Source organism: Chiloscyllium plagiosum, unplaced genomic scaffold, assembly GCF_037043375.1.
Source record: "Chiloscyllium plagiosum isolate Xiang-an unplaced genomic scaffold, Cpla_swu_hap1 HiC_scaffold_1, whole genome shotgun sequence".
NCBI lineage: Eukaryota > Metazoa > Chordata > Chondrichthyes > Orectolobiformes > Hemiscylliidae > Chiloscyllium > Chiloscyllium plagiosum.
This window is the reverse complement of record NW_028270139.1, coordinates 112,864,011-112,885,001: the sequence shown is the minus strand read 5'-3', so window position 1 is coordinate 112,885,001 and position 20,991 is coordinate 112,864,011. Positions and strand designations below refer to the sequence as shown.

General features: G+C 39.7%; 1 protein-coding gene across 1 annotated transcript; it reads right to left on the bottom strand.

The window, feature by feature from the left end:
• Nucleotides 1-2,776: 2,776 nt before the first annotated feature.
• LOC122547069 (aquaporin-3-like) lies at nucleotides 2,777-20,751 on the bottom strand. Its single transcript, XM_043685681.2, has 6 exons — nucleotides 20,587-20,751; nucleotides 14,997-15,123; nucleotides 13,098-13,235; nucleotides 7,914-8,035; nucleotides 7,332-7,549; nucleotides 2,777-6,163 (listed from the first exon to the last, which is right to left on the bottom strand). The coding sequence occupies exons 1-6, from the start codon at nucleotides 20,692-20,694 to the stop codon at nucleotides 5,989-5,991; spliced, it is 888 nt and encodes a 295-aa protein (XP_043541616.1). The 5' UTR covers nucleotides 20,695-20,751; the 3' UTR covers nucleotides 2,777-5,988.
• Nucleotides 20,752-20,991: the final 240 nt, after the last annotated feature.

Here is a 20,991-nt window from a genome sequence, read left to right as displayed (position 1 = left end):
TTTATTGCATCTTAGACTATCTCTAACTTCCCTCGTAAGCTATGGATTGGCCACTGCACTTACACCAGACAGAAACCAATAGTTTTTGTAGTTCCCACATTTGTTCTTTGAATGTTTGCCATTGCCTATCCATTATCATTCCTTTCAGTAATATTCCCCAATCCATCATAACAACTTACATCTCATACTGTCTCATTTTCCCTTACTAAGGTTCAGGACCCTGGTCTCAGAATCAACTACCTCACTCTCCATTTTGATGAAGAATTCTATCACATTACGGTCTTCATCCCGAAGGGTTCTCTCACTACTACATTACCAATTCTTCCTTTGTCATTGTACAATATCCAGTCTAGCATCGTCTGTTCTCCAGTTGGTTCCTCAACGTGTTAGTCCAGGAAACCATCCCATATACACTGTTGGAATTCCTCCTCTAAGGTATTGTGATAATGTGAATTACCCAATCTATATGCAAATTATAGTCACCCATAACTACAGATGGAGGAGAAAGTGAGGTCTGCAGATGCTGGAGATCAGAGCTGAAAATGTGTTGCTGGAAAAGCGCAGCAGGTCAGGCAGCATCCAGGGAACAGGAGAATCGACGTTTCGGGCATAAGCCCTTCTTCAGGAATGGAGAAGGGCTTATGCCCGAAACGTCGATTCTCCTGTTCCCTGGATGCTGCCTGACCTGCTGCGCTTTTCCAGCAACACATAACTACAGATGTTCCATTACTGCATGCATCTCTGATTTCCTATTTAAAGCCATTCCCACTATTACCAGTTCAGTCTAGTGGTGAATATACCACCCCAACTTTTTTGTCTCTTGGTATTTCTCAATTCTACCCATGTAGAATCTATATGATTGGCTGCACAGTGGCTCAATAGTAAGCACTGCTGTCTCACAGAGCCTGGGACCTGGGTTTGATTCCAGCCTCGGACGACAGTCTGTGTGGAGTTTGCACATTCTTCCCATTTCTGCATGGGTTTCCTCTGGGTGCTCCGGCTTCCTCCTACAATCCAAAGATGTGCAGGTTAGGTGAATTGGCCATGCTAAATTGCCAACAGTGTTCCAGGATGTGTTTGGCGAAATGTAGAGTACTAGGGTGGGGGAATGGGTCTGAGTGGGATACTCTTCGGAGGGTTGGTGTGGACTTGTTGGGTAAAATGGTCAGTTTCCACACTGTAGGGCTTTTATTCCATTCTTTAAGTGGCACAGTGGTTAGCACTGCTGCCTCACAGCGCCAGGGACCCGAGCTCGATTACAGACTCGGGCAACTGCCTGTGTGGAGTTTGCACATTCTCCCCGTGTCTGCGTGGATTTCCTCCAGATGCTCCGGCATCCTCTCACAGTCCAAAGATGTGCAGATTAGGTGAATTGACCATGCTAAATTGCCCATAGTGTTCGGGGATGTGTAGGTTAGGTGCATTAGTCATGAGAAAAGTAGAGTAATAGGGTAGGGAAATGTGTCGGGGTGAGATACTCTTCAGAGGATCGGTGTGGACTTGTTGGGACGAATATTCCCAATTCCTTCGCCTCTGCTCCCGGGAGGACCAATTCCAATACCGAACAACCCAGGTGGCCTCCTTCTTCAAAGACCGCAATTTCCCCTCAGACGTGATTGACGATGCTCTCCACCACATCTCCTCCTCTTCCCGTTCCTCTAATCGCCACCAGGACAGAACCCCACTGGTCCTCACCTACCACCCCACCAACCTCCAGATACATCGTATCATCGTTCGTCATGTCCGTCACCTCCAAACAGACCCCACCACCAAGGATATATTTCCCTCCCCATCCCTATCAGTGTTCTGGAAAGACCTCTCCCTCCGCGACTCCCTCGTCAGGTCCACACCCGGCAACTTCCCCTGCAACCACAAGAAATGCAAAACTTGCACCCACACCTCCCCACTCACTTCCCTCCAAGGCCCCAAGGGATCCTTCCATATCCGTCACAAATTCACCTGCACCTCCACACACATCATTTACTGCATCCGCTGCACCCGATGTGGCCTCCTCTATATTGGGGAGACAGGCCGCCTACTTGTGGAACGTTTCAGAGACTCACACCAACCAACCCAACCGCTCCTTGGCTGAACACTTTAACTCCCCCTCCCACTCCGCCAAGGACATGCAGGTCCTTGGCTTCCTCGATCGCCAGACCATGGCAACACGACGCCTGGAAGAAGAACGCCTCATCTTCTGCCTAGGAACCCTCCAACCACAAGGGATGAATGCAGATTTCTCCAGCTTTCTCATTTCCCCTCCCCCCACCTTATCTCAGTCCCAACCCTCAGACTCAGTGCCACCTTCCTGACCTGCAATCTTCTTCCCGACCTCTCCGCACCCACCCCCTCTCCGGCCTATCTCCCTCACCTTAACCTCCTTCCACCTATCGCATTCCCAATGCCCCTCCCCCAAGTCCCTCCTCCCTACCTTTTATCTTAGCCTTCTTGGCACACCCTCCTCATTCCTGAAAAAGGGTTTATGCCTGAAACGTCGATTCTCCTGCTCCTTGAATGCTGCCTGACCTGCTGCACTTTTCCAACAACACATTTTTCAGCTCTGATCTCCAGCATCTGCAGTCCTCACTTTCTCCCCGTTGTTGGGACGAATAGCCTGTTTCCACTGTAGGGACTCTACTATTATCGGTGCTAATGATAATGAACCATGTTTATTATCCAGAGGGTGGACAACAGGTTTTAAAATGTTTCCTGACACTTCATGCGTGCCAGAAATGTATTTCTTGTTAAGAAGAATAGAGAAAAAAACTGCAAAGCATTTTTGCCATTATTCAAAACCAATTCCATGGTTTAATTTATCTCCATTTGTAAACAGAACAAAACAATACATAAGGAACAGAAAAAAACAGCCTTAAAATAATCTGTAGATTTCTAAGAAATGGCGCACCTTCTGTCAATGTGTAATGGCAGGTTTTATTGATTATTTCTCCAATAGCCATTTGCTGTACTATGCCTTTTTTCCTGTCTTGGAATGCATTTTACATGATAATACAAATAGTACACAAGATGATTTCTTTTATATGCATTTCCTTTGATCCCACAACTATATACAAAATGGCAATAACTCGATACTTTGCAAGTATCAAAATATTGTACTATTACAGTTTAGTTTCAAAAGCTATTTTTTAATAAAATCAAAATGCCAGAATAACACCCCAGTTACGATAGCATGACTGTGTTTACCTCCCATTAACTAAAATTCATCAGCAGTTTTAAAACAAATAAAACTTAGGTTTAATGGTACCTTTTCAAAATTTTATAGCTCATTTATGATCTGCTTTTATATTCTACAAAGATTCACTTTAGCAAGGCGAGTTTCGGTTACTCATGTTTTGTATAGTTAACTAATATCCCGAAGTAACTCCAGAACTTACTAAAATTGTCAGCTTGGAAGACCTAAAATGACTTTGCTGTTCTAGCGATTTAAAGAACATTAACTTGTAGAAGTCAGCTCACTGGATACCAGAAATCAGCATCCTACTCCGATCTCAGCACAGTTTAAAAACAACTTTGAAATCTAACACAGAACTAATAAAAAGTAAGCTCATGTGATGATCAGGTGCATTCACAGATAACATTGAAATCCACTTCTTTCAATGAGTCATAATAAGTCTGGAAGTTGCAGTGATGCTTCCTTTACATCCAAAAAGCTAGTCTAGACAGCTATTGTAAATATACAACTGCCAAAGGTGAGGCACAAAGGAGGCAAGAGTTCAAGGAACAGCACTCGAGGGTAGTTCTTGGGGTGAATAAATTAGAGATTGGGAAGAACCATGAAGGAATTTGAACACATAGCTGAAAGTTTTGTCATTATAAGACCAGTAACCACAATAAGTCAGCAATGTCATGAGTGATGCATTAGCAAGACCCAGTGGAAATAATATACAGGCAGCAGTGTTCTGAATAAGCTGGTTTACACAAAGTGGAGAAGTGATAGTTAGCCAGGCGAACATTACAATAGTGGACTCAGCAGTTGGACTGAGGCAGGGATACAGGTGTGATGTTATGGACAGGGAACAAGGAGGTTTTCATAACATAGAGGATTATGTCTGGGCTGGAGCATTTTAGTTATGAAGAGAGATTGGACAGACTGGAATTGTTTTCCTTCAATCAGAAGAGATTGAGTGGGAAGATATAATTGAAAGTATAAAATTATGAGACAACCATAGACAGGAATAAATGTTTCCCCTTGGTGGAAGGATCAATGACTAGGGCGTGAGGAGCAAGTGGTTTAGAGGTGAAGTGAGGAAACATTTTTTTCATGGGGATCTGGAACTCACTGCCTTTAAGGATGGTAGAGACAGAAGCCCTCTTAACATTCAGGAAGAATTTAGATACTATGGCATATATGGCTATAGAAGAAAGTGAGGAGTGCAGATGCTGGAGATCAGATTCAAAAAGTGTGGTGCTGGAAAAACACAGCAGGTCAGGGAGCATCCGAGGAGCAGGAGAATCAATGTTTCAGGAAGGGCTTAAGCCTGAAATGTCGATTCCCCTGCTCCTAGGATGCTGCCTGACCTGCTGTGCTTTTCCAGCACAACACTTTTCGATACGTGTCTGTAGGCCAAATGGTCAAAAATAGAAATTGCTGAAGAAACTCAACAGGTCTGGCAGCAACTGTGGAGAGAAAACATAGTTATGCTTTTAGTTGAGTGGCCATTCTTCAAACAGTCTGCTGGAAAATGGGATTAGATTAGTGAGATGATCGGTTTTGACAGGTGCAGACTTGATGGACTGAAGGGCCTTTTTCTGTGCTGGAAGTCTCTATGACTCTATGACTTCAATCATGTCAAGTTCACTTGGCCCAGATTGTTGTTCCTGGGTGGTGCAGCTTAGTTGATGTTGATAATTGAATTGCTCATGCAGCACCTTTGAAGAAGAATGCTTCAATAGTATGTGTGTAGTCACTGGTTAGCTGTTTAGTGACAGTATAAATTACAGCCTAAATAATTAAATCTAAATTCTGTGACAATATTTTAAAAATAAACAAATTAGTGGGCCCTTCATAACATTTTCATGGGACATGAGTGGTAATGTACAATAAACTGTTATTATAAACTACCCAGATGCCAAACAGAACAGGTTGGAAATATGGGGTCAAAATGAAAATTTAAAACATTCTACCTCACCCTGGAACTCTAGCAGTCAAGACTTTCTGATTGCTGATTATCAGAATGATTCCTTTAAAACAAGCCTGAATTAGCCAGATGCATCGGAAACCTACAGCTTGGCTCCAATTTCTTCCTCATCCTTTTACACTCACAGTGCAGGCTGACAGCAGCCTCACAGGAAAAGCACGATGTCCACTGACCAGTCAGATAAAAGCAAAGTACTGTAGAACAAAGAAAGGTCATATTGAATTTGAAACATCTGTTTCTCTCTCCACAGATGCTGATAGACCTGCTGAGATTTTCCAAAACTTCTGTTTTCATTCTACTGGATAGTAAATGCCCATCAAGGAAAAATTGGAGGTGATAGACTGGTGATATTATCACCAGGCTCTTACTCCAGAGACACATGCAATGTTCTGAGAATCTGGTTCAAATTCCAATATGGCAGATGGTGGAATTTAAATAGACAAAACAAATTTGGAATGAAGAGGTAAATGATGTCAATTGTCAGGAAAAATCCATCTGGTTCAATAATACCCATTCTGTTGGTTTTACCTGTCTGGCCGCTATGTTACTCCAGACCTAGAGCAATGTGACTGATTTTTAACTGCCCTCTGGGCAATTAGTGATGAGAAGTGAATGCTGGCCTAATCAGTGATGTCTACATCCTGTGAATGAATTTTTAAAAATCATTCAAACAAATAGACATTTATGTCACTTGGTTCTACTTTTAAATGCACAATGTTTGAATGGTAAAAATCAGGATCTACTGACATCAAATTTAGGGATTTATTATGAGAAAATGCATGGAGTATCCCAAATACTAATTTGACAATCTCTGACCATGATCCATAATGCATTAGGAACTTTCTCTTAAGTTCACATTAGCCAGTTTTACATTTTCTTCTCTAGTGGATGAATTGTGGTTTACAGGCTCCAGATGTATCCCAATCATTAGTTGATATATCAGAATGCCCAGTAAAGAACCAAGGAGGGGGGCAAAAATTGGGATCCAAAACCAGTAGTGTCCAGCACTGGAAGAAAATAGAAGAAAGAAGAATGATCAAAACTGAGCTTAGACATCATATTTAATGCACCAAATCACAGTGTCAAAATGAAACTTGCGAGCATTACACGCAATGTCATTAAATACATTACTACAGAGATCATATAGCTAATGGCACTCTACATTTTACACACCCTCACCCTACAATTTATAAAATAAATTCCAAAATAGCACATCTAATAGCTTGACAAATTCAAAAAATGATTTATATGGCTGATGTACATCAAGTTTAGATTATGAATGTGCTTCAGAAAAAGTAAGGGTCACAATACCATCCCCTGGGGACTTTTATTATCAATCATCATTCAACCCAAAAATAACCATTACTCCTTGATTGCTATCACTTGACTAATTGGTGCTGTCCCTTTTATTCCACTAGCTCTAACCTTGCTCACAAGTTCCTACCAAAAACACTTTGGAACTCCATGCAAACTATAGCACCTTCCTTAACCCTCTCTGTAACATTAACCCTCACAGTTAATACTTCAATAAATCTCCAGCAAGTTAGTCGAACATAATTTACCTTTTAGAAATCCACGTTGACTCTCCTTAATGGACTCACGTGATTAACAATTCTATCCCTAATGATGCAAATGTAATCATTGCTTTTTTTTCTTCTTCAGTACCCCTGCAAGTTTTACCATTTATTATGGTAGGACAAGTGTTCCTGTTTTCTCCCACAGTCCAAAGATGTACAGTTTAGGTGGATTGGCCATGCTAAATTGCCCGTAGTGTTGGGTGCATTAGTCAGGGGTGAATGTAGGGGAATGGGTCTGGGTGGGTTGCTCTTCCAAGGGTCAAGGTGGACTGGTTGGGCCAAAGGGCCTGTTTCCACACTGTAGGGAATCTAATCTAATCTAAATTACCTATAGTGTTCAGAGTTGTGCAGGCTAGGTCGATTAGCCATGGGAAAAGCAAGGTTACAGGGACAGGGTGGGGGAGGGATCTGGGTGGAGTATTCTTTGGAGGTGTGGACTCGATAGGCTGAATGGCCTGCTTTCCCACTGTAGCGGTTCTATTCTATAAATGTGTCCATAGTTAAAATGACTTGTGTTAATCTTAGAACCTAAAATTTAACTGATAATAAAAATTAATGAAAGACAAGCAAATCATTTGAAAAGATATAAATGACATACGTGAAAACTTCAGCTCCCCAGCCAGCCAATGCCGTAAACAAACGAGGTCCAAAGTCTCTGGCAGGGTTCACAGCATACCCAGAGTTGAAACCCATTGACAAGCCAATAACCAGTACGGTAAAGCCAACGGTAAATGCCTCCACACCCTTTGGCACTGGGTTATTGTACTTATCCACAATAGCAAGGATGCAAACTATCAGAGCACTCGTTCCAATCAGCTGCATTTGGAAGAAGAAAAACCAAATTCAGACATATAAAAGTTGATGGTATTACCATCAATAGCAAATTCATCTTCAGCGTACACTAACCATCAAAAATAAATGTTCCTATTTAGCAGTTTTTCCTCGAAATTCATTAAAATTGCCACTTAACCATTACTTAAAGTAGCACCCGCTTCTCCTGCTGTATAAATTGGTGTCCCCTTTTATTAAGTCTGTTTCTTACATTCTAGCATTGATAAGTACAAGAAAAGAAAGTTTCAACTGCTTCTGTTTTTTTTAAACAACATTTAAGTTTTTGGGTTTTTTGATAAAATAATCTGCATTGTCCAGTTTTGTAAGTTACCACACTTTCCTGAATTACCTGATCAAAAAAGCCATTGAGTGGAGTTAAGTGTGCAGATGGGTAAGTAGCAAATATGCCAGCAGTTGCATTGGGGCCATATACCAACAGTTTATTTTGACCACTGAAGTCCCACATGGCATCTGGAATAACATAATCAATAAATAGCTATTAATAGATTCTGTCTCCTGCCTTGTTGCATAAAAGAAGCTTTTTCTACCATTGAGCAAAATTCGATTTTAGTTAAAAATATGAAAATGCCTGTCATTGTAAACGAAGTCCAGAACCAAAATTCTAAGAATACACGGCAATTAATAAAACACTGATCACACAATCTCAAAATTATTTACAAAATAATACTTTTCCAAAAATGTCTTATTGCTACATGTCTTATTGTACGTAATCATTTTCGAAGGATTAGTGTTTATTGTGAATACAGATTAAAACGAACCATGAAGAAATGTACAGCATGAAAATGGGCCATTTGACCCAATTGGTCCATGCTGGTCCACCTTATTATACATTCTGTTTCATGTTCTCTGACTCTGTGTTTTGAGTTTAATAATGAGTTTACTATATGGTACCTTAATGAAAATTTATAAAGTATCAAAGGTGAAATGCTCATTAATACTTTCAACATTATACCTGACCACAATATTATTGCACAATTAATTAAAATCAAACTGTTTTGATTCCTTATTTATAGTTCTCCAAGGATCAAATGTTCTCAGATCTAATTATAGTGAGGGTCAGTTTGGTAATACCCAACAAGGGCAATAAGACTCTGGAGTTCACAAAGATTGAAAGGTCCCACTGTTCCAAGGACTCAGTCAGCCATGTTGGCTTATAGGGTCCCTCACATCATGTTAATGTTTCATGATACACCAAGGATCACAAATGAATGAGCAACCGGCCTGTGATACTAACAACTTACAGTGCGGACCTGTTCTCACAGTCCATGCCGATGCTGTGACATTTATAATTAGCTCCATTTCCCAAATTACCCCACACTCAAAGAACAGCTATAGAAAATCTGTTTGGCATAAGAGTTTTCCATTGTATGCGTGGCGCATAACCCTTTTCAGAACTCCTGCTCAAACACGGCTGAAATTTAGCGTTCATCAAACAGACCATTGGGCTCCCAATTATGATTCTATAGCCTTGGCAGGTCTGGTGGCTTCCTGCACTCCAATCTACAGAGGATATCTTCTCTGTTAATTTTTCTTTATTATCGCACAAAAAACTTTAGTTGTTGAGGGAGATAACATAAATGATATAGAGATAAAGAGGAAGTTGGATGACTTCAAAACCTGCTTGTCGCCACAACTCCTTTGTAGAATCTTATTGAAAATACCGTCAAATGAACACTAAGAATCCCATGCATTAAATATCATGCGTAATATCTTTCCTAGGCCTCTTTCCCTCAAAGAGATTTCATTTTCCATCCTAAAGAATCAAAAGTGTTTTTAATTTCACTTTGTCATATGAAACAATATTTTATTTTGGGTATTTTTGATTGTGGACTAACACACAAAAAAGGATTGTTTTAAAACCAAGGATTGTGGAAAGAATTGCTGCACTTTTAAAAATAAATTATTGAAACCCATTGCATGTGGTGTTTACACTGCTGCTTGTTTTAAGTGGTGGTGGAAGCTGTTTGCAGATGGGCCAGCACCAAGAATGTAGAGTGAAATCTGGCGAGAAATACATTGCTGATTGGTTTGTGCAATTTTAACCAAGTTGTGGACACCATACATGGTCAGCTTGAGAACAACTCTCTGACTGGTTCCTGGGTTGCTAAACAGCTTGTGGGTGTGAGCAGTGAAAAGCCCTCGGACTCCAAAAGGGGAGGTGGTGGCCCCCTCTCTTTCTCAAAAAATATCTGAAGCTAAAGAAAGCCATTTGTTTTCTCTGACTACATACTGTAGGCTATTGCTTTTAAGAGGAGAAAGTGCGGACAGAAGATGTGGAGATCAGAATTGAGCACGTGGTGCTGGAAAAGCACAGTAGGTCAGGCAGCATCCAAGGAGCAGGAGAATGTCACGGACTACTTTCCCCCCCACCCACCCCCTCACTCCCATTTATCTCTCAGCCCCCTTGGGCCACAAGCCTCATTCCTGTTGAAGGGCTTATGCCCGAAACATCGATTCTCCTGCTCCTTAGATGCTGCTTGACCAGCTATGCTTTTCCAACACCACATTCTCAACGCTGTTGCTTTTAACCAAATTATAATTTGTGAGCTAAATGCTCTGTGCCTTCTGTGAAGAATTGAAAGAGACTTTCAAATGCTCAGAAAACAAAAGGACTTTTGAAAGCAAAGAAATGGCTCCAAATATTCCTGAGGATTGGTGCTATTGTTGCTCCATACTTCTTTCTCTGTCTGTGTCTGTTTGTGGGGGTGTGGCAGGGCGCAGACGTTAGATGTGAGCGAGACATTTAACTAGTACAGCTAAATATCGATAGTTGTTTACCTGTGGTTAGAATCTATTGATTTGTTATAAATAATAGCTCTTGTTAAGGACAGAACCTGGTCCATGTTTTCTGTTAAGGTGAGTATCAGTGAGATCAATTGGAGACTTTGCATACTTCCAGAAATTTATTTAACTTTTATGAGACTCTGGGAATTGCAAGCTTGACTTCCAATGAGGTATAACACATATATCTGCTCACATTAACTATGACTCTGGGGTGAGACCATTTTTGAAGACAAGTCACTGGACCTGAATTACTAATTCTGATTTCTCTCCACAGTTGCTGCGAGATCCAGAATTTTCAGGTTTTGTTTCTGATTTTCAGCACCTGCAGTTCTTTTGATTTTTCTTTTGTTTAGTGAGACCATTATCTCTGTCTTAAGGATTCTCCTACCACTGCCCAAAGTGGTTGCAACACATAAGGTGGAAGACTTTACATATTTTGAGGGTGCAAGTGCAGATTAGGGCCTGAGAAGATCCATTTGAGCTAATGTAGGATACCACCCTAACCCTTACCATTTTCGCAGATTGGTGATGCAAGAACAGATTGATATCACTAATGTGGACCTGAATATTCTAGCTGTGGTGATGCAAAGGAACCTGCTAATCATGCAACTTCATAGCAAATGATATGCTCACTGTAGTTGCCAGTACAGGAACTAATGAGGGCATTTGTGATATCTGTCTTTGCTTACTTCTAAAGCTAGGATCTGAGAGTACTCTAGTGCAACCAGTGACAATTAGAGGCTGCTGCAAAAGCAATGTGATCCAGCTGACCATTTGACACTTGTTGAACAGGTCATGAATCATCCTGAAATAAGCAGCTACTCCAGTGTCAGACTGTGACTCAGAGGTCCTGCTAATTTACAGGAGAACAGATTTTCTCACACCCATGAACCAACTGATGCCTCTATCCAATCATTCTCCCGGCTTGTCCAAGGTGTAGGAGATGGTGGAACTCATTTAAGAGTTTTCTTGCCAAATACTATTACTGATGCCAGATTTGTGCAGGATGAGCCTAGCATAGTATCAATTAAACTATTCCATTGGTGACTCATGAGTGTCAGTGCCATACCTCAGAACCCCACAAGTGGAATACCTGACCAGGAGTACCACCTTCTAAATTGCCCCATAGTATTCAGGGTTGTGCTGGCTAGGTAGGTTAAATTGTAAATTCAGGGTTATGACTAGAGGGTGTTGGGGTGGGGTTGTTGGATGTTTTTCAGAGGGTTGATGCAGACTCAATGGCCCAATTGGCCTCCACTTGCACTGTAGGGATTCTACGATTTCTTCCTCAATAGTGTCAAGGGAATATGGGGAGCTTCTGCCTGGGTTTGGTCTAAAGGTTTAATTTCCTCCATTGATGCCGAAGTGTCTATGATCCCAAACTCTCTTACAGACATTTCCAATTTCAACTCCTCCACTACCTGCCTCACCTTTGCCAGACGTCCTTTCAACCTTGTCATCCCTGATTTGATGCCTGTGCTGTTTAATACTGCTGACTGTGCCAGACTGGAAACACAGATAGCCCAAATATAATGAAGCAGGATGCTTTATTTCACTTGCATCAAGTCATTACAAATATAAAGCAAAATAAAGATTGAACAAGAATAATTTACATCAGTTGAGGAACTTGATGGTCTGTCTGATCCTTCACCCCATGAGACATTCTTCTCCAAAGATAGCCTTTCCTTCAGACAGCAATCATTGGACTGACCCAACTGCCATGCTCAGTGCCCTTACTCACCATCAGCACCTGCTGGAGGTTCCTATATGACTATTCAAGCTGCTCTGCATGGTGCTCTCCCTCACTGATGCCACCTGCTGCTGGAAGATCCATTATATGAACTGGCCCTCCACGGAGCTCCAGGCTGTCTTTTATACTTGTCCCACCCTTGCTTACTTGGACTGGATGAATCTCACATAGTAGACCCTTCTAACAATCCGGTATGATGGTATAAAATGGCTGATAATAAATTATAAGGCAATCTTTCCTTTTTTTTGTACACTCATGGGATGTTGGCATCACCAGCTGGGCCAGCATGTATTGCCTGTCCCTATTTGCTCTGGAGGGGAACTTGAAGACAGCGGTGTTCCCATTTCTTCTGATCATTATTCCATTAGCTTTTCTGTTCTCCCAAATGGGGAACTGTCTCTGTAGAATGTGTTATAGGTGTGATTCAAATGAGTCCTGACCACCATAATTTATAAGACTTCCTGTAGATTGCATCTAGTGTATAGAGCAGACACCCCACCAGCTGCCTATTGGCTGATATATGAAGATCACTCATACATGTCATTAAAAAATCAAGTTGATCTCAGCTGCATTTTTCTTTAAATTTGATGTCTTGATTGAATTTATTAATCTTGTGATCAGTTGTGAAAATATATCTGGGATTGAAAATGTTTACTGCCTAAACTGAAGTGATTTCCAAAATAGCTTGAAAGCCTTTGAAGAAAGGTTAAAGATTTCTTCCAGATGGTAGAGGAGTTTTATATCTTAATCACCAATAAATTCAAGCATTGCTATTTTTGTAATAAATCTATTACATAAAAACTTTTAACAAACATCTGTATGAGTGAATGTGACTAACCTGAAAGTTGACTCTCTGTACAGAAACTCCCTGATGTATTGAGTGCTTCTAGCATTTTCTGCTTTTATTTAGTTCTTCTTGAGAGGAAAGTTGCTTTGACGCAACAAGTTGACTAAAAAAAGGATACCTTTGTTACTTACCAAAATACAAACCAAAAATGATACCAGATCCAATGAAGCCACCTAGTATTTGTGCCAGAGAGTAAAGGGGAAATTTTATCCAAGGTTCACGAGCAAGTAAGCACATAGCAAAGGTCACAGCAGGGTTCAGGTGAGCACCTATACAAGGAACAAAATCATCACAAGGGATAAATTAACATCTGTGCTTCAACCTTGAACTATGCAAAACTACTATTGAGCCTGTTGCATAAATTCATCTGAAATTGCTTAACTGGAATGGTGGGACTACCTTACGCTGAAAGACTGGAGCGACTGGGCTTGTATACCCTTGAGTTTAGAAGAGTGAGAAGGGATCTGATTGAGACAAATAAGATTATTAAAGGATTGGACACTCTGGAGGCAGGAAACATGTTTCCGCTGATGGGTGAGTGCCGAACCAGAGGACACAGCTTAAAAATACGGGGTAGACCATTTAGGACAGAGATGAGGAGAAACTTCTTCACCCAGAGAGTGGTGGCTGTGTGGAATGGTCTGCCCCAGACGGCAGTGGAGACCCAGTCTCTGGATTCATTTAAGAAAGAGTTGGATAGAGCTCTCAAAGATAGTGGGATCAAGGGTTATGGAGATAAGGCAGGAACAGGATACTGATAAAGGATGATCAGCCATGATCATATTGAATGGTGGTGCAGACTCAAAGGGCAGAATGGCCTACTCCTGCACCTATTGTCTATTTGAAAGGACATTTCATCAGATAGTGTGATTTCACAGCATTGATTAACTTGATATAGGCCTAGAAAAAGGCTGTGAATTTCCTCAGAGCTGTTCCTGCAACATTAAATACAGCAGAAATTCCAGTGAAGCTGAAGTGGCAGCTTAAGAGCAGATCCAAGGAGTAATGCTAATTGTTACAGTCATTAAGCCGGTGGAAACATTTTTCCTGAGCTCCAACAATTTTTTTTTATAAAATGTTACTATATCTGTAATTAAATGTGTAGTATTTTTAAAGGTCTTTTGTTTATTTTGTTTATAACTATTGATATTGTGATTATCAGTTGTATGGCATATATATAATTTATTATAGTGTTTGGATTTTAAACTATACAAAATGAAAATGTGGCTTTGGTCTATACAAATGTTTAACTTGCTTATTTCTGTAGCCATGGTGATTTCTTTTAAAATACTGTAGAAGAGAGACTTCTTGAAGAGTAATGATGTTGTGTTTCATTGGGTGAAATTTACAAGTGAACAGAATAAACAGTTGTGCATGGAAAGATCTGGAATTATGTTTTTTGCTTGTTTGAACTTAGGAGAAACACCCATAGCTTTAAGACACCCTTTTTCTCAGTTTCAGTTAGCAGAAGTTGTGGCTAAAGATAGATGTGCAGTACAATTGCTCCTGAAGAAGGAAGGTTTTTTTAGAACTGTTGAGGAATAGGTTACCTAGTATAAACAGTTTAGTTTGAAAGTTCCAGAACATAAGTGTTGGGAAATCCTAAGTTCTAAACCCACTTGAGTGAATATTGAAGGAAGAGGTTAATAGATTCTCAAGACTGGACATTGAAGTCACAGCTAAATTAAGGAAATTCTCTCCAGTGTAACTATTGTAAAAGGGTGCTATTTGGATCAATGGGATTGTATTTTACCATTTGTTTCTAAATATTTAAACTTACATTGTATGTAAATGGTTGGCTTTATTCTATTTTAAACTTCATTTCTATAATAAACTTCTAATAAACATACTTTTATTGTTAAACCCAAAAGTGCAGCAATAAATGTTTCAATGAAAGACCACTTCATTAAGATCTAAGAACAAAATATCAAGCTGGATTTCAGTCTTGGATTTGACTTGGCCAGTAACGATACCATCTGTGATCATAATAATATATATAGAAAAAAAGAAAGATGTAGATGCAGATGTACCTGACACTTGGCCAGCTATTAGTACACCAAGCATTACTGCAAATCCAAAAGCAAAATTGACAGTCAAAAACCGTCCATGTGTACCCCTGCTGAGGGTAATTTGTGCCAGTGCTCCACACCCAAACAACTGTAAGCAAAAGAAATGGAAAAATAAATACATTCATATTTGTCATTTTTTAACCTTTGTTTCACATTTTTATTTCTATTTTTGTACCTCTGTCTTGCAAGAAAGTGAATTGATCCAAATCATGGATTTCAGGTATGCTTTATGATATCAGTACTGTTAAAAGAGGACTAGGTATATATGTCATATCAGAGCCAATGTATTATACATTCCAAAGGTATTAATAGAAGGAAGAAAATATTAATATTGGTACCCTCTAACCTTTAATGTTCCACCTGACCTGCTGAGCGTTTCCAACATTTTATGACCTTTTATGACGTAACTCACCACACTAATGTCTGAATTTGATCAAGTGGCAACGAAATCTTTAAAAGGCAGCCATCCCTAAGTTATGTTGTGTGCCCCAGTTAAAAACTATCTTAAACACTGCCTAATAATAGCTGTTGTTCTGGTCTATTTGAATTAAGTAATAATTAATCCAGTTATGGTTTCAAGGATTATAATATGATGCTACATGTTGCAACCTTGCCTTCTATAGAGGTCTCCTCACTGAGAAACCATAACAGAGTTTCCAACGGCAGCAAGGAATTCAAGAAGGAGAACGGTACGAGCAATTTTTCATCCTGTAGAGGACAATCCATTGCATGTTACAACAAACATTTGTGCCATCATCTCTCAACTACTACACATCTGGCCACTGCAATAACTCTATCCCACCATTTGTACACAATCATCCACAAATCCCACTCTCTACATATAACAATAACAATTCCATGACCCCTAAAGAAAATATTTTCAATCAATGCTAAGAAACAATGTTAACATGTGCAATGATCTCAATGAAAATCCAACTTTAATGAAAACCCATACATTGGGTGTATACATGATACCATGTGTGAATTGACACTTCTAGCCCTGTCTTTTTTTCTAGGTTCGACCTGTGTGATTAATGGGGGCCAGTTAACACAGTTGTTTGGATGGCTGGTTTGCGATGCAGAGTGATGCCAACAGTGTGTGTTCAATTCCTGCATTGGGAAAAGAATTCTCCTTCTCAAACTCTCTCCTTGCCTGAGCTGTGGTGACCCTTTGGTTAAACCTCCACCAGTCATCTCTACTTAATTAAGACCATGGCAATTTTACCTTTACCTGAGTGATTATAGTGCTTTTGAATTTGAGCCTCTGAATTTCAATGACTTTTATTATTTCACAGCAGCTGATTGCCATGAAGGATACTGAAGATTGCATCCTTTGCAGCTGCCTAGGTGACTCTGCCCCACATCCTAAAGGATACCCATTCCTGCTATCTCTTAAGGATTGGTCACTGATCTATAAATTAACATACCAAAAGCCACCAAAGAGATCAGCAAAACCTATATGTAGCGTAGTCCTGGGCTAGAAGAGACAATTGTCTTAAATCAGAGCTCCACATCTCTATGTCAAACAGGCAGTTCCTTAGATATGCTCTGGCACTGCCACACATTCCAGGATAAATGATTAGAATGTAAGAGATGAGACTTGTTACCCCTGGTGTACCTAAACCTTTTTCTTGACCCCTTTTTAATGACTGAAGCCATTACTTTCAGCTCTGCTCCAACTGTATAAATTTTTATTCTTATTATCAAATCCCTTCGAGACTATGCTCCTTCCTTTTGTTGTGATATCCTCCAGTCCAACAGCCATTCAACATACACATGTTCATCTAATTCCAACCTTTTGAATATCCCCACTGATGGTGATGCTTTCAGCAACCTAGGCTTTATGCTCTGTAATTTCCCTGTAATGCTGTCTACCTCATTTTCTTCCTGGAAGACACTTCCTAAACTCTATCTTCCTGGCCAAGCTTTTTATCATCTGACATAATATTAATGTGCCCATTGACAGTAGTGAGGTTTTTGAAGGTTTACGTTATCTTGTTCAAAATGTTCCAAGTGCAAAAATTGCAAACTGCTTAGAGTAGAGTCCACAATCTCTGGAGCATCAGTCATATTATCCATTAACAATGCTACAGTTGAGAGTAGGCTCTTGGCCATGGTTTGGGTGGAGACTTCACCATAAGAAATCCAGAATGGCCGAACTTTCTGTGGTAGCCTACAATTCAGTCAGACTTCCAAGCAACACTGCACAGATGCAGATTGCAGACTCCTTCAAAGAAACCCTAAAAATTGTAAAGGCTCCATGGTTTCTCAATGTATCTATTGCCTCCACTCTTCAAAAAAAATCAATGTTATATTATTTTCTTATGCAAAATCTGAACCTGCACCATAATTTACACATTTTACTATTTGTTTTCTTTCTGGATATAGAAGGCATGTTGGAATAAGAGATTGCACAGCTCTGCTCCTATTGATAACACATCCAGGAAAATGATAAATGTACAAAATATCAATTTCCAATCATTCATGAACAGAAACATCATGCATTGCAGTGATGGTTTTTCTCGGGAGATTGAAAGGCTATGCCTCCAAACACACCAGTTATCATGTTATATGAGTGTGTGAACATGCAATATTTTTGTCTTCTCTTTCACCATGTATGCTCTTACATTTACTTTGCTAGCAGTGTATACTTCACCTGCTGAAACCTTTCTTTCCACATTCTCTGGCAGCAACTGCTCCAAAGTTGCTTCACTGAGTGTAATAAATGGACTTCATTTCCTTACTTCATTCATTTATCCTCCTGTTTTGAAACTCTGGGAATAGCTGCGGCATCCAGTTTGAATTACTTGATATAATGCACATTAATGGCTATGTGGATTGAATACTGTATATTAGTGATATAGTTTACCTTACACTATGCCATTGTTTGAGCGCAGTGCATCATAGGTGCACACAGAAGCTGAACAGCAACACTCCTAGAGCTTCAGTGCCTTAATCTGCAATAATTGACATACAGACCATCAAACTCAGTCAATGTATAACCACTACATCTTGGGTCATGACATCTATTTGGAATCCACTGAACAAAAGTTTCACATAAATAATGCTGGAATTATTCCTACTTGAGTGGATAAGGCAAAGAGTTTTAATAAAGGTCTTTAAAATAATGAATGGGTTCAGTGGAACAGTTTTGTCTTCAACTTGGAGTGTCAGTGATTAGGAGTGAACTTGAAATCATTCAGAGATGGGGAGAGAGGCTTGAAGAAATTTCTTCACACTGATTATTATTTGGGTTCGGAATGCTTAGTCACATAAAGTGCTTGAGACAGAACTCGTTGAATATTTTTAAGGGAAAATTGGACAAATAACTGAAATAGTGGATGAGTTCGAGCTGTATGAGGTAACAGGGATTAGTGGGATTAGCTTTGGTTTCTCTAGCAAAGAATTTAAAGGGCTCATGGTTCCCTTCCAGCTCTTAACCACCTGGTGCACAGAGGTCTATCCTCATATCACTTTTTATACCTTATATTGGTGCCTACCATTTCTCAATCCTTACCAAAAGGGACAGTTCCTCCCTGTATACTATATCCAGATCCCTCATGATTTTGAATACCTCTATCATACCTCCTCTCAACCTTGCCTGCTCTCAGCAGAAACAAACACCCTCCATTGCCTTCTGAGATCTATCTATGTAACTGAAGTCCTGATCGATGTCAGTGATGAGGATCCCAGAAAACATTCTTAGAAAATTTTGCTGCATACTCCCTCGTATTCTTCTTAAAGTGTGATGCCCAGAACCGAACATAATGCTCTGTTAATCCAGATACCCAGGTAATCATAGAATCCCTACAGTTTGAAAACAGGCCATTTGGCCAATCAAATCCACACTGACCCTGTAAAGAGCATCCCTCCCAGACCCACCCTATCCCTACATTTCCCATGACGGGACATAGTGTCCAGGGATGTGCAGGCTATGGGAATTCAGCATGGCCAATCCACCTACACACCACCCCACACCAACGTGGGAAGAATGTGGAAACTCCACACAGATAGTTACCTGAGGGTGGAAGTGAACCGAGGTACCTGGCGCTGTGAGGCAGCAGTGCTAACCACTGAGCCGCCATGTCATCCAATGCACTGGGGATCAAGACTCAGATACCACTACAGCAGATGGTGGATTTTAAATTCAATAAAAATCTGAAATGAAGAATTTAATGATGACCGTGAATCCATTGTCGATTGTTGGAAAAATCCATCTGGTTTACTAATGTCCTTTTGAGAAGAAAGCTGCGGTCTTGACCTAGTCTAGACTATATGTGACTCCACACCCACAGCAATGTGATTGACTCTTAACTGCACTCTGGGATAAATGCTGGACTAGCCAGCGACACCTTCATCCCATGAACGAATTGCAAACGAAACTGTGGACAAGCCATTGTTTATAAAGGTTCGACATAACTTCCCAGCTTTTATACTTCATGCTTCAATTTATAAAGTCCAGGATCCCATATTCCTTTTTGTTAATCATTTTCACAACTTACCCTGACACTTCTAATGATTTATGCACATGTATCCCAAAGTCCTCTGCTCCCACGCCCCTTTAGAGGTGCACCCTTTATTTTATACTGCCTGTCAACATTCTTCCTTCCAAAATGTATCACTTCAGACTTCTCTGCAATCAATTTTATTTTCTATATGTCTGCCCATTCCACCATCCTATTAAATCCTCCTGAAGTCTATAAATATCCTATTCAGTTCACAATACTTTCAAGTATTGTACAATCTGCAAATTTTACAAACTATGGGTAAACCTAAGACATAAATTCTGAAGAATTTAGGTGTCTGATAATATTCTACGATCCTTCATCTTATTTTAATGAAATGTATTCCAGATGGGTTTAACGAGATGGAATATATTCTGAGAAGTTGCAACATTTTAAGAGGAGGTCATGACTTGGTGATATTATTTTCAACAAGTTAATTAATTTCTTTGGTTACTAATTCCTTTTTCAAACAATTGAGATGGAATGCTCCATACACACACAGAATCAGATATGTGATAAATGCTATTCAAAGCCTGTGATCCACGCTCTGATTGCCTTGTACCTTTCCACCACAGTTCAATAAAATGTTCTTTCAAACTGAACTGATTAGGCACTTTAAAGCAATTAACTCTCCTCCTCTACTCCATATCTTAGCAAAACATAAGCTTTTTCAGTCCTAGAGTACAAAAGCTGAAATCACATTTTGTATGATTTGTAAGGAGAAATTGTTAATAATCTGGAGAATTAAGAAAGTGATGGTAACATAAAATAATATCAAACCCTAATAAAACATTAATCTTTTTTCCTATTTTCCTTATTTAAAAAGGGTAAATCTGCTTCACTCATTTGTAAAAGCAAAAACTTGCTATGGGCATTCGAAAAGAAAACCTCTCCCACATTAAAATTCACTTCTCAATTCAAAGTTGCTTCTACGTTAATTTTACTTTGTGGCAAATAGCATCAAATAATAGTGTGCGTACAATTTATAGATCATTTGCAAAGTGTTTTATAGTTGTAACATATAAATATCAAAATGAAATACTTACCACAAGAATTAATGTTCCTAAACATTCAGCAAGACATTGTCTGAGCAATAGATTTCTTATTCTGAAAGAGTCTTCAATTTTTCTGATTATTGCCTTTTGTTTTCCCATTTTGAATTGAGGAATTGTGGTTCTGACAGATTAATGTTGCTTCAGCCTTTTATTCGGTATGATGGCAAATTACTGAAGCTGCGCTTTTGCCTTTAAATACTGTGCACTTTCAAGTTCCATAGCAAGCCTCAGGCATCACCAAACGAACATAAATTTTAAAGCAGGATGGTTTGGAATATACAAAACGTGAATATAATCTTTTTGGCAAATAATGTTCCTTTAATTAAACCATGTGTTCATGTTATATTAGAGCAACAAGACTTTTTTTCAAACCGCAAGAACAACTGCTAGATTTCA

Excerpts from the sequence above, each read along its gene's own strand:
- LOC122547069 (XM_043685681.2), bottom strand. The coding sequence starts at position 20,694 with ATGGGAAAACAAAAGGCAATAATCAGAAAAATTGAAGACTCTTTCAGA. Across the intron at positions 15,124-20,586 it reads TAGGAACATTAATTCTTGTG|TTGTTTGGGTGTGGAGCACT; the intron begins GTAAGTATTTCA and ends TTTTGCTTACAG. Across the intron at positions 6,164-7,331 it reads TGGGGAGCTGAAGTTTTCAC|TGCTGGACACTACTGGTTTT; the intron begins GTATGTCATTTA and ends ATTTTCTTCCAG.